At 42.3% G+C, this 13,781-nt stretch overlaps 1 protein-coding gene across 8 annotated transcripts in view; it reads right to left on the reverse strand.

The window, feature by feature from the left end:
- The window catches only part of klc1a (kinesin light chain 1a), a 72,835-nt gene that overhangs the window by 48,888 nt on the left and 10,166 nt on the right, over window positions 1–13,781 (reverse strand). For all 8 annotated transcript variants that reach the window (XM_061987468.2, XM_061987466.2, XM_061987469.2 and 5 more), the window contains exons 2-7: window positions 7,099–7,366; window positions 6,772–7,002; window positions 6,611–6,689; window positions 5,065–5,293; window positions 4,563–4,650; window positions 1,350–1,451 (exon numbers count right to left, since the gene is read on the reverse strand). In XM_061987468.2, coding sequence (XP_061843452.1) covers window positions 1,350–1,451; window positions 4,563–4,650; window positions 5,065–5,293; window positions 6,611–6,689; window positions 6,772–7,002; window positions 7,099–7,366 — 997 coding nt within the window. The remainder of the gene's footprint in view (window positions 1–1,349; window positions 1,452–4,562; window positions 4,651–5,064; window positions 5,294–6,610; window positions 6,690–6,771; window positions 7,003–7,098; window positions 7,367–13,781) is intronic.

Here is a 13,781-nt window from a genome sequence, read left to right on the forward strand (position 1 = left end):
ATCCGCATCCACCCGAACTAACATTTAATCAAAACCGCACCCGCCCGTTGTTATATATCTAATATAGACGATGCAAGGCATTAGTGAGGTTATAAAGCTTTTGCCTGTTAAAGAAAGGAGACTGATCCAATGCAGCAGAGACATTCAATGCGTGCCACGCTGTCACGGCCCAGACGCACACCAGTGCGCAATCATCTGGGAGCCGCGCTGAGCGCACCTCCAAGCGCACTCGCGCCACTCAAACTGCTGCAGGCAGCTGCGTTCTATCTTGTTTTAACATCCTGTGGCACTCTTCTGGGATCACGGCGGACGAAACTGCTCATGCTCAGGGTGTTTGTGGAAGTTCGGGGTTTTGCACAAATGTGATGCACCATGTTAGATGTCCCGGTTTTGTGACTGTCGTAGACATAAACAGCGTCGCAGCTCTTGTAAATCACGTAGCCAGCATTACTATCATCCTGATTTACAACCTCATAAAAACGAGTCCACGCTGAACTTTTCTGGCCTTTTTTTCCCTGGTTTTTAGTATTCCCTTTTTTAGTTTGCTGCGTACCACGTTTGCTGCCGGCGTTGCCATCTCTTTTTTTTCTTCTTCTTCTGTTGTGGCATATGCTGCAGGTGCCTGCTCGTTTTTCGTATGTGGGTAACAACATTTAACTATGTATATATATTTCTGAATTGGTTTAACTGCCACCCGCTTGAATCTATTTCAAATCTAATTTTTTTAAATTTCAACCGCCTGACCCGCGGATAATCCGCGGACTCCGCGGTTGTGTCCACAAACCGCGCATCTCTAACGTGCATACAAATGTTTTAAATTAGATTTTCCTCTAAGGTTATATTCCTCCTCTTTAGTTGAGAAGAATTGGTGTACATTCTTTGGTAGCAGGTTATAGTTTGCTTTGTACATCATTTTAGCTGTTTGCAATTTCACCAAATCACCGAACTTTAATATTTTTGACTCAATAAATAAAGTGTTTGTATGTTCTCTATATCCAACATTATGTATTATTCTAATTGATCTTTTTTGTAACACGGTTAGCGAATGTAGCGCACATTTGTAGTTATTTCCCCATATTTCTGCACAATAACTCAGATATGGTAATACTATAGTAGCGAGCAGTAGAGAATATGAAGTGATTTTTGGCCCAGGACGTATTTTGCTTTATTCATTATTGAAATGTTTTTTGCCACCTTATGTTGTATGTTTTGTATATGAGATTTCCAGTTCATTTTATCATCTATTAATACTCCCAAAAATCTGTCTATTTGTATTCGTGTATGATGCTCTTTTCTACTGTTACCAAATAGGATTATTTTAGTTTTACTAACTAACTTTACTAACTCACCTTCTCTCTGATCTCCAGCGCTCGCTTGCACAGAGGCTCCGCCTCCTTATACTTGCCTCTCTTCCCGTACAGCACGGCCAGGTTATTGAGGGTGGCGGCAACCTGACGGAAAGACAACAGCAGCCTTTGTTACTTTAAAAAATGCGTTTCGTGGCCTTGCATCACGTTCCCACCCCCCACGTGCACAGTGATTGGTTGCTCCAGCAAAGTGAGCGTCAACCTCTGATCTGAGGAGGAAGTCACTCGCTCGACAAGCAGAAAGGAAGTCATTGGAGTGGGTTGTAATTTGATCGTGGAGGCGGCACACAATGGAGGAAGAAGAGAGAACGGTTTCAGGATCATGTCAATGTGCGGGGTTTATTTTGCCATTTCAAACAAGTGAAGAGCATAGATTGGCTCAAATCGGTCGCTACGTTTGCGGTAACGAAAATAAGGAGCACCAATCAGGTGAGGGGGAAAAGACTGTCGATCGCTGTGACTTCAGCAATCAATGCGGAATCACTTCCTTGTGGGCGAGCAGGATGGGAGGATGGGGAAGGGCTGACCTCACAAACTGGAGCGTGATGAAGGTCCAGACAATATTGACAATGTCCTGAGGGGGTTAACAGTAAGTTAGTTTGTGTGGCTTCCTCATCTCTATTTATGATCATCTACACTGCCTGGATGTCCAAGTATACTTTGAAAAAGCTTTCAAAGGATTTCAACAATGACAAATCCAACAGAAAATAGCTAGAGAGACAGCTGCCTGGATTTTATTTTTTTAATGGTTAGTATTGATCGGAGAGGGAGAAGCAAGACACAGTCACCTAAATACACACCTAAATACAGAGATTTAAAAAAGAAGTCAAGGTGATAATAGTCGAAACAAGTAAGACTCAGCCTGCCTCAGTCAAATTAGCAAAACAAGCACTCAATATTGCCGTAAACATGAAGCTTGTTGGCTTAATTCCAACACTGAAAATACAGGGAAGCTGTTCACAAGTCTTTTTTTTTTTTTATTAGATTTTTTTCATTTGATTTGATTTTTTTTGTAATTATTTGTATAAGTCTGATGATGCAAAATTCTTGTCAAATACAACCAAATATAAAATAATCAGTAATCCTATTTGAGTTTGGCATGGTTGACTTATGCTAAGCTAACGCCAGTGTTTCCACAAAATTTGGACCGCCACAAAATAGATTTAGGGCTACCTGATTGTCTTTGCTCATAAACACATTATGATGGGACTGTCTGTGAATGAAGATTGTCGCAACAACTCCATACAGTAGGTGGCGGTGTACGTTGTGGCCCTGCTTATTAACACACCTCATGGGCACCACCTGCTCTACCAGAGAATAAAAAGATTGCGCAGGAAGCATATTTTTTCAAGCGTGTTAGCCTCTTGTCCACATCCAATATGTTGTTTCTGTCCTTAAAAACTGAGCTTCATGAAAGCTCCGGCTTCTGTCTGGATGTGGGCGGGTAAATCAGAGATATTTGTTTTTTGTCATATGTGAATAACAGAACATCAAGTTATTTACTTGTGTTTGTGCAGCAGCAGATGTGTGCGTGTGTGTGTGCACGCCAGCATGCTCTGGAACAGTGGTTCTTAACCTGGGTTCGATGTAACCCTAGGGGTTCGGTGAGTCGGGCTCAGGGGTTCGGCGGAGGTCAAGACACACCCGACTCATCGTGTAAATGAAAATTTCTCCCCATCGGCGTATTACGGATACGGCAACAGCAGACGTCACACTGATTTGCAGGTGTGTCATTTGTTGTGAGTTTATGCACTGTGTTGGTTTTGTTCTTTGAACAAGGTGATGTTCATGCACGGTTCATTTTGTACACCAGTAGAAAAACATGGTAACACTTTAGTATGGGGAACATATTCACCATTAATTAGTTGCTTACTAACATGCAAATTAGTAACATATTGGCTCTTAACTAGTCATTATTAATTACTTATTAATGCCTTATTCGGCATGGCCAAATAACTCTAAATTAAGTCTTTGTTACTTAGAATATGTTCTCCATACTAAAGTGTTACCAAAAACATATAACTTTGTCTTGAATTTGAAAAAAAAAAAACATTTTATTTTCCACTAAAGAAGGGTTCGGTGAATGTGCATGAGAAACTGGTGGGGTTCGGTACCTCCAACAAGGTTAAGAACCACTGCTCTAGAACATTATATATATATATATATATATATATATATATATATATACACACACGCGTGTGTGTGCGCGCTCATGTATATATATATATATATATATATATATATATATATACATATATATATACCGGTACATACAGTATATACACACACATATATACATGTATACACATTAATAATATATATATATATATATATATATATATATATATATATATATAAATATATATATACACACATACACAGTATATACATACATATAGACATGTATACACATATATACATACATACAAACATAAATACACATATATGCATGTATACACATATATATACACATATATACACATTTATACACATACATATATATATATAGTTGTAATTTAGAATGTTTTTTTAATGCTGATTGGACGTTTTTTATAATATCCACAAAGTTCAATGAGCAGGTTGTGTTATGTGTGACCATGTGTGTTGAACTTTTGTGATAGTTGATGACTAGGGAAGGTTGTTTGGCTTGGGTCAAAAAGTGATGTATTTGCATAAACGTACAATGATCACTGATTTGTGTCGCTTTCGTTAACTACTATCAGACCTCTGGCTACTGAAATCGCACCGGGCCAAATTACTTTTAGGATTTGTGCCAGCTCGCGGGCCAAATTGATGACGCCGGCGGGCCGTAGTTTGGAAACCACTACTCTAGAACGAGGAAAACAGCTTAAAAAAAAAGCATATTTCCTGGGCTTCATGCTGATTTTAAAGCTAATGCACACATTATCATAGTATATTGTATATCACTATATTGCTAAACACAAGTGTTACAGTACAATACCACCAAGTCAGCTGTGGCGGGGTTTTTTAAGCTTCTAATTGGACAAAATATGCATGACAGCTGGTGAATGAAGTTTTTGTGTGGACAGAGATGGTTTATACGCTACACACGTGTGGATGGAGGTTGTTTTACCACCGTAAATGAAAGCACATCACGCCCCGCTCTTCTCAACAATTACGTGCACATGCGTCATGGTCAATTGGTTAACTTAGAGAGAGAGAAGATGAACTCACAGCAGGGTGGTCCCGGCCCAAAGTCTTCTCCCTGATGGCCAGGGCGTCATTCAGCAGGTTGGCGGCCTCCTTGTATTTGTTCTGATCTCTGACAGACACAAAGACAGCAAACATTAAGCTCGGGGAAGACTTCCACTAACAGTACGCCGCTTTCTAAGTAGCTTTCCCACACCCATGTCCCAACACAAATCTGGACAGACCATTAAACAGAGAGGATTTGTGGAGGGGGATAAAAATACTTGTCCAGCTAGTTTGGGTCATTCTTTTGTTTGGTTCCAACCGGAACATTGACTCCACTGTAAATCGTCTCCCATGTTTGCTGTGTTCCAAAAGGACCTTTATGGTCGTCTAGCAGCCAGTCCCACAATGCAACCAGATTTTAGTCCACTTGTACAGCAGTGGAAATGTGGCCTTCCCTGATATAGATCATATTTGTATAGTAGTTGATGTGTGGAAAACGAGAAAAGCGTCCTTTTCAGTGGCTGTTTTCTCACCAACTGACCTGTAGACAAGCGCCAGGATGTTCAGCATGGTGGCCACGTCCGGGTGGTCGTGTCCGGAGGTCTTCTCCAGGTCCTCCAGGGCCTGTTTGCAGAGGGGCACGGCCACCTCGTACCTGCCTTGGGAGGCGTACTGGATGACCAGGTTGTGGAGGGTCCTCAGGCGGGCCGGGATCTCGTAGCCGCCCTGCTGGGCGGCGGCCGCGGCTGCGCTGCCGTGAGCTGTCTGCACTGGAATAACAAGCAGAGGACGTTGGTACGACATTGCTCCCCCGCAGATTAGGAGAAGTGAAAGTGAACAGAGATCACCACCGCAAAATGTAAGAGCAACAGTCGGAGCCTCAAGCAAACAAAGTGAAAATTGGAATGCAGTTTGAAGAATGCAGCCGACAGTTTTTGTTGAGGATGATGATCTCTGCTCAGATCCACTTAAAAAGGAAGGTCACCTCAAAATGCCTGTGCAGTTAAATCCATCTATTCATGTCACTGAGAGGGTCATAAAAATCTGGAACAAGAATATTTTTAACACTAATAATATAATAAAAAATCCCAATATGGCGCCTGGTTGCAGGAGCTCTGTACTCCTGTGGATCCTCCTTTTGTGATCTTGATGTTGTGTTTTTGCTTTTTGGTTTGGGCCTGCAACGTAAGGGGTGGCACTTTTCTGACTTTTGCCATGCTTTTATTTTTAACTTTTGGATCTGCCTCGGAAGTGCATTTTGACCATGGCCATGTTTGCACCAGAGACCGGCTGCTGGCTCTCTGCCACACCCCGGAATCGGCGTGGAGGTGACTGGAGGTGATGCGGAGGAAGTTACGGGGCTGCCGAGCTGGCATTGAGCGTCGGGATGGACAAGCTCCCATTGGTTGTGGCACTCCACGGCTCCGCTGCTCTGCAGGCTGCTGGGTCCTAAGTCCTGCTTGCCGAGCGGTCAGAAAAGCCGTTTCTCCAATGGCGTGTCTACATAATCCACACTGTTTGCCTGACTAGCGATCATATAGTCTATTGCAGGGCTGTTCAAACCAAGTGCAGCTCGCCGATGTTTTCAATTTGGCCCGTGAGACGGCATGAGTCCAATAAGCAATTTGACCGGTCGCGATGTTTTTATATCATATAAAGAGTGATAGCTGCCAATTTGGCGGCATCTGGTAGTCAACGAAGGTCAGGGACTTCAAGTCAGTGACCATTAACTGTACAGTCATGTGAATAAATGCACCACATTTACTTATATGACCCAATGCAAACAACCTTCCCTAGTCATGGTATTTTTTCCGACAATTTTCCGGTGTATCACTAGTAAATAGTGCGCAAATGATATATATATATATATATATAACGCACGCACGCACGCACGCACGCACGCACGCACACACACCCAGTATATGTCCTTGTCATTGTCGTATGTCATTGTGGTGAGATGTGACGCTACTAGATTGTTTAAATATTTGTGGACATAATCTGTCATGCAGACAAATGCCAATAGAAGGCGAACAGGGGGCATATCACCCCCTACAGTATGTTAGCAGGTGAGTATGAGGTGTACTTACTGCCTGGACCTTGGTCATCATGGTCATCTGGGAAGAGGTCATCCAGAGTCTCTTTGCTGGAGTCTGAGCTCTTCTCTTCCTGTATGGTATGTATAAAATAGTATCATTATGTGACTATCACTGCTGCGAAATCACTGCGGCGGACGGGAGGACGGACTCACAGTAGGGGACAAGTCCTCGTCGTACTTCTTCAGCTGGTTCATGAACTCCAGGTGCTTCTTCTCCTCCTCCAGCTGGGCCACGCTCTGCTCGCTTTTCTGCAGCTTCTGCTGCGTCCCGGCCAGCTCGTCCCTCAGCCACTGGTTCTCCTGGCACAGGCGGCGCACCTGAGCCCGCAGCTTCTGCTTCTCCGATTCCACCGAGCTCAGGTGGTTCGACAGAGCCATCATCACCTGGCGGGAGGGGAGAAAAGAGCACACATATGGCTCACCACGTTCATAGAAACATTCCGAGATCCGGGCCTTTGTGGTTGTTGCGGGCAGACGCACCTGTGCCTCACCAAGTCCAAGGTCCAGCATCTCCAGGGACTTTCGGATCATGTGCGACTTTTCCTCCACCAGCACGCTCTCCTCGTCCTGCTTGAGGCAGCGGAGCGTTCCCAGAAGGCCCTCCAGGATGGAGTGGTGCTCCTGCTTCAGGGCGTCCAGGCCATGAATCACCTGCTTGGTCCGGGAGATGATCTCATCCTGGGACAGTTTCTCGCCAGGGTCCTCCTCCGCCTTCACGCACACCATGGTGGACATGTCCTCACGCATCCTGGGGACAAGAGTCATAGAAGAGTCTGTGATGTGAGGGGTGATGTCGCCATGACACCTAAAGGAGCATCAGACCGTGATGAACGCGTACTGAAATGATTTTATAGTGAACCAAGGCCAGTCCAGCATGCGATATATGGAACGGTAAGTTTGTTTGCGGTTAAACACTTCACTACTGCTGCTCATTTCTACAAGAGTTTGTTTAATCGCGCTGAAAGAAGCGTACAAGGTGAGTAAATCTAGTCTTTCCGAGTACATTTTATTGTAGTATTAATCGTACAATAGCCGTTATATAGCACAGTGGTTCTCAAACTTATTCCACAAACTACCACCTGAGAAAAAACTTGGCTCTCCAAGTACCACAATAATGATCAACATTAAAGGGGAACACTATCACCAGACCTATGTAAGCGTCAATATATACCTTGACGTTGCAGAAAAAAAGACCATATATTTTTTTAACCGATTTCCGAACTCTAAATGGGTGAATTTTGGCGAATTAAACGCCTTTCTAATATTCGCTCATCGAGAAGCAATCCGCTATTTTCTCAAACACCGAGTCAAATCAGCTCTGTTATTTCCCGTTTTTTTCGACTGTTTTCCGTACCTCGGAGACATCATGCCTCGTCGGTGTGTTGTCGGAGGGTGTAACAACACGAACAGGGACGGATTCAAGTTGCACCAGTGGCCCAAAGATGCGAAAGTGGCAAGAAATTGGACGTTTGTTCCGCACACTTTACCGACGAAAGCTATGCTACGACAGAGATGGCAAGAATGTGTGGATATCCTGCGACACTCAAAGCAGATGCATTTCCAACGATAAAGTCAAAGAAATCTGCCGCCAGACCCCCATTGAATCTGCCGGAGTGTGTGAGCAATTCAGGGACAAAGGACCTCGCTAGCACGGCAAGCAATGGCGGCAGTTTGTTCTCGCAGACGAGCGAGCTAAACCCCCTGGATGTCTTGGCTCACACCGTCCCTTATGCCACCGAAGATGATCAAGAGAAGAATATCGACCCTAGCTTCCCTGGCCTGCTGACATGAGGGTATGTCTACAGAATATATTAATTGATGAAAAATGGGCTGTCTGCACTCTCAAAGTGCATGTTGTTGCCAAATGTATTTCATATGCTGTAAACCTAGTTCATAGTTGTTAGTTTCCTTTAATGCCAAACAAACACATACCAATCGTTGGTTAGAAGGCGATCGCCAAATTCGTCCTCGCTTTCTCCCGTGTCGCTGGCTGTCGTGTCGTTTTCGTCGGTTTCGCTTGCATACGGTTCAAACCGATATGGGTCAATAGCTTCAGTTTCTTCTTCAGTTTCGTTTTCGCTACCTGCCTCCACACTAAAACCATCCGTTTCAATACATTCGTAATCTGTTGAATCGCTTAAGCCGCTGAAATCCGAGTCTGAATCCGAGCTAATGTCGCTATAGCTTGCTGTTCTTTCCGCCATGTTTGTTTGTGTTGGCTTCACTATGGGACGTCATAGGAAAATGGACGGGTGTTTATAACGATGGTTAAAATCAGGCACTTTGAAGCTTTTTTTAGGGATATTGCATGATGGGTAAAATTTTGAAAAAAACTTCGAAAAATATAATAAGCCACTGGGAACTGATTTTTAATGGTTTTAACCATTCTGAAATTGTGATAATGTTCCCCTTTAAAATACAGTAGCGTATTAGGCCTAACTGTTCAATAAAAACAAGGCAGAGGTTTAATTCTACAAGTATATTCAACATTTTTAGCCACTGTAACATTACACACAGTTTGAACAGTAACTCTGTTTGAATATAGGAAAACGTAGTTTAAGCAGCCAGCTAACCACGGTGCGCCGGAGAGCGGCCAAGTTACCAGTTATATACGGAAATCTAAAATAACATTAATAATACCAGCAAAATAGCGGCCATCTGGGATGCCTGTATGTCATCAACATGCATTTTATCACCATATGGCGAAATAGGCGGCGAAAATGATAAATTCTGCGATTCATCACGATTGGAACATGGACGACTCTGAATCGATGGACAAATGTAAAAATATTGATTATTTATGCATGAATTGATTTACGTGGTCTCCGATTAAACAAGTTGTACGGAATATGTACTGTACTGTGCAATCTACTAATAAAAGTTTCAATCAACCAATCAATCAGATAAAGTAATAGAGACATTCTAAAATGCAGATCTCCTGTGGAAACTGAGAGAGAAAGAGAAGATATGCAATGCGGTATAGCTCGGTTGGTACTCTACTATGCAAAGCGAAAGCCATTTATCAACAACACCCAGAAACGCTGCCGGCTTCGCTAGGGACCGAGCTCATCTAAGATGGACTGATGCAAAGTGGAACCGGGGCGGTATAGCTCGGTTGGTAGAGTGGCCCTGCCAGCAACTTGAGGGTTCCAGGTTCGATCCCCCGCTTCTGCTGCCATCCTAGTCACTGCCGTTGTGTCCTCGGGCAAGACACTTTACCCACCTGCTCCCAGTGCCACCTACACTGGTTTAAAAATGTAACTTAGATATTGGGTTTCACAATGTAAAGCGCTTTGAGTCACTAGAGAAAAGCGCTATATAGATATAATTCACTTCACTTCACTTCAATGCATGCCGTGGCGCTAAGCTAGCTTGAATGTGAAGTAGTACAACAACTAAAGATTGAACGTTTTGTGACCTTTAGTAGACGTTTAAGTGGAATAATAGAACAGGAAGTGGAAATTAGCACGTAGATTAACATGTTTGAAGAGAAAATATATCCACTCAGAACGATACACATTTAGCCGTAGATATGAATTAGTAGATGGACGACACACATTTGAGTCAAAAGTTTATGGCAACTGGGGACAAAATGTCTGTGCATTCTGGGGTTTTAGAAGGTATATTGTAGCGTCCCGGAAGAGTTAGTGCTGCAAGGGCTTCTGGGTATTTGTTCTGTTGTGTTTATGTTGTGTTACGGTGCGGATGTTCTCCCGAAATGTGTTTGTCATTCTTGTTTGGTGTGGGTTCACAGTGTGGCGCATATTTGTAACACAGCGGCGTTTTAAAAAGTCTTAAATTTTATTTTTTGAAACCGATACCGATAATTTTGAAACCGATAATTTCCGATATTACATTTTAAAGCATTTTTTGGCCGATATTATCGGACATCTCTATTGTGAACCCATCCATTTGCTACCGCTTGTTACTTTGGGGGTCACGGAGGGTGCTGGACCCTATCCCAGTTGCATTCGGGCGGAAGGCGGAGTACACCCTGGACAAGTCGCCACCTCATCACAGGTCCAACACAGATAGACAGACAACATTCACACTCACATTCACACACTAGGGTCAATTTAGACTTAGACTTCCTTTTTATTGTCATTCAAATTTGAACTTTACAGCACAGATAAGAACAAAATTTCGTTGCATTAGCTCATGGTAGTGCAGGATAAAAGAGAAATAAGGTGCCGATATAAATAAATAGATTACTGTACAGATAAATATATTGCACTTTTGCATATGCATCCACGTTTATGGATGTATGTTATATTGTCTTTATATTCCGGCGAGTTAATCCATTTTTGGGGGGAATTGAGGGGATTATTATGATGCGTTCAGAGTCTTACGGCCTGAGGGAAGAAGCTGTTACAGAACCTGGAGGTTCTGCTTCGGAGGCTGCGGAACCTCTTTCTAGAGTCCAGCAGTGAAAACAGTCTTTGGTGGGGGTGGGAGGAGTCTCGGCAGATTTTCTGAGCCCTGGTCAGGCAGCGGCTTTTTGCGATCTCCTGGATAGTTAATTATAATTTAGTGTTGCCAATCAACCTATCCCCAGGTACATGTCTTTCGAGGTAGGAGGAAGCCTGAGTTTCTCCTCTACATCGCGCGATCACGTGACTAGCTAGCTCATTATTTCCCAAAACGGCTCAGGATTGATACTATTTTGATCATATCCATTTACTCACAAACTTTGTAGGTCTTTCGGTGTCATAATTCAGATATATATGATAACAGCTTCAATATACAGGCAACTCTTTTTTTTAAATCTACTGCTACTTTAAGTGCAACTGATAGAACAGGGCCCTAGACCTAGGGATGATGTTTGACAAGAAATTATCGAGTTAAAGCCCATTATCGAATCCTCTTATCGAACCGATTCCTTATCGATTCTCTTATCAAATCCAGATAGGTTGTTGTATATGGAAAAAAACACAATATTAGGTTTAACAAAAGCTCACTTTTATTTTATAAGAAAAAAAAATAAATAAATAAATAAATAAATATTGACTGTTACCCCCCTAAAAAAATATATATATATATATATTGACTGTTGTTAGCCAAAGTATATTAAGTGGGATTTTTCAGAAAAACTAATATATACAGTAACACAAAAACAACCTGTCTTTGTGATCACTATAGGTGTATAAATAATAATATAGTGTTTAATAAAACCCGTCCCTTGGGCACAAAACTGAAAATAATACAGCTCTCCAAAAAGTGCACTTCTGCTGCTATTGGAACATACTAACTACACACACTATGACACTAAGAACACCACAGTCATCAATCAACAATTCTTCCCCCCTTACATGAGAGCGAAGCCTGGCAATAATTGCATATTGCCTGTTCTGCCCTCACTATACGTGTTGAGGTTATACAGCTTGGCAGACAGCTAAAAAACAATCCAAAGCAGATTAATCCATTTAGGCTCTTTATTGTTGTTGATCTTGCTTTGTCTTTTCTTATCTTTACTTTTGTCTTGCACTGGACTGTTTTTTTTGTTTTTTTTTACTGAAATACACACAATGACAAATGTATAAGCTGTGATTCAATTAACATACTGAAATGTAATACACAATATGTAAATATTAGCTTCACACAAATATACAGTACTATCATCAAACAAATACTTCTGAGCGTTGAAACTATTTCGATGGTGGAAATACACGACTGGCAGCCATTTTAAGTCCTCAAAACATCCATTGAAACAGTGCACAAAAATTGTTTTTCAATAAACATCTTAGTATCAAACTTAACCACTTTCTACCTTAATATTGAGTTACATAAACAAGTTAAACAGTTTACTTACAGACTTATATTTTCCAAGGCTTGTAAGAGCTAACACAACTTGTCTACTTCTCAATTGTCTCGCCAACCCGGAAGTGCCCAAACTAATGACGCGTAGTATTTTAATACACCACAAGGTGTCAGTAAGAGTCTACAATCAAATGGGCATAACATTGCAGTCCCACATGGCATATCCTGTACGTGGGAAGGGATTAGTTCCCAGGGATTCGAATAAAGAACCAACTATTTTTCTTTACTATGGTGGCCTTGATAACGGGAACCGGTTCTCAAAAAGGGATTTGAGTCCATGTAATTGGTTCATTCCTTATCGAACAACCGGGAGAACCGATTTCGAACATCCTCCCTACCTAGACCAGTCCTAAGTGACTTCAGTTGAAATCTGGCATTATGCAGAACATAAGTTAGCTCGACCTTGCTAGGAAATCACTGGGATAAACCACACCTTTGCACTTCACAAAACACTCATACAGTGCATGTACTATCTATGCAAATATCTATCACTGGACTTGTTTCAAGCAGCTATAACAAGATAGGACCTGATGTACATAAACACATGTATTCATCCAGCTGAAGGACCGAAGAATGAATGTGGCGCCTTCAGCAAGTGTCTGACAGTAGACATCGACTGCATGTAAATACGGCCTCTTTGTCGGCGTGTGTTCAGAGTTCAGTGTGTTCAGTGCATGACACACACAAACACACACACACATCACACACACACACACACACACACACACACACACACACACACACACACGTACACAGTGCACTCTGTTCTGCTCCATCCTGACTTTGGATCAATTACACACACCCTCTAGAGAGGATTATAAGTGAATGTCTGCAGGCAGAAAAATGCTGCAAACTTACCAAACACTAATGACTGCACGGCTCTGTGTGGAGGAGGGATACTGATCCAGGAACAGTCTTGTTCCCCTTCACGCCGCGGTGACAACGCCGCAAACGCTGCTGAGCAACCAGGTGACAACATCAGCCAGAACACATCTTGGATCTCACTCCCAGTGTTCAGAGAACACACTTAAAGCGTCGATGCTGCCGGTTTTAAATCATATTGGATCCTAGTGGGGAACTTATTTAAATAAAATACAGGGTAAATCTGCATTCTTCTCCTGTTGGCCCAAACTCTCAGCTTCCCCCCACGCCTACTCAGTTGTGATTGGTCAGTGGCGGTTATGTTGTAATGGTTATCAGTAAACTGTAAAGCTATTAAATGACATGGTCTATTTGCATTAACAATCATCTAAAGAAATCAATTCAGTGTATGCATCTAATTTGCATATAAAGTGAATATTAACACAAATATACTTGTACCCAACAGATCAATTAAACTGCCAGTG

Source organism: Nerophis lumbriciformis, linkage group LG26 (genome assembly GCF_033978685.3).
Source record: "Nerophis lumbriciformis linkage group LG26, RoL_Nlum_v2.1, whole genome shotgun sequence".
NCBI classification, from domain to species: Eukaryota; Metazoa; Chordata; class Actinopteri; order Syngnathiformes; family Syngnathidae; genus Nerophis; species Nerophis lumbriciformis.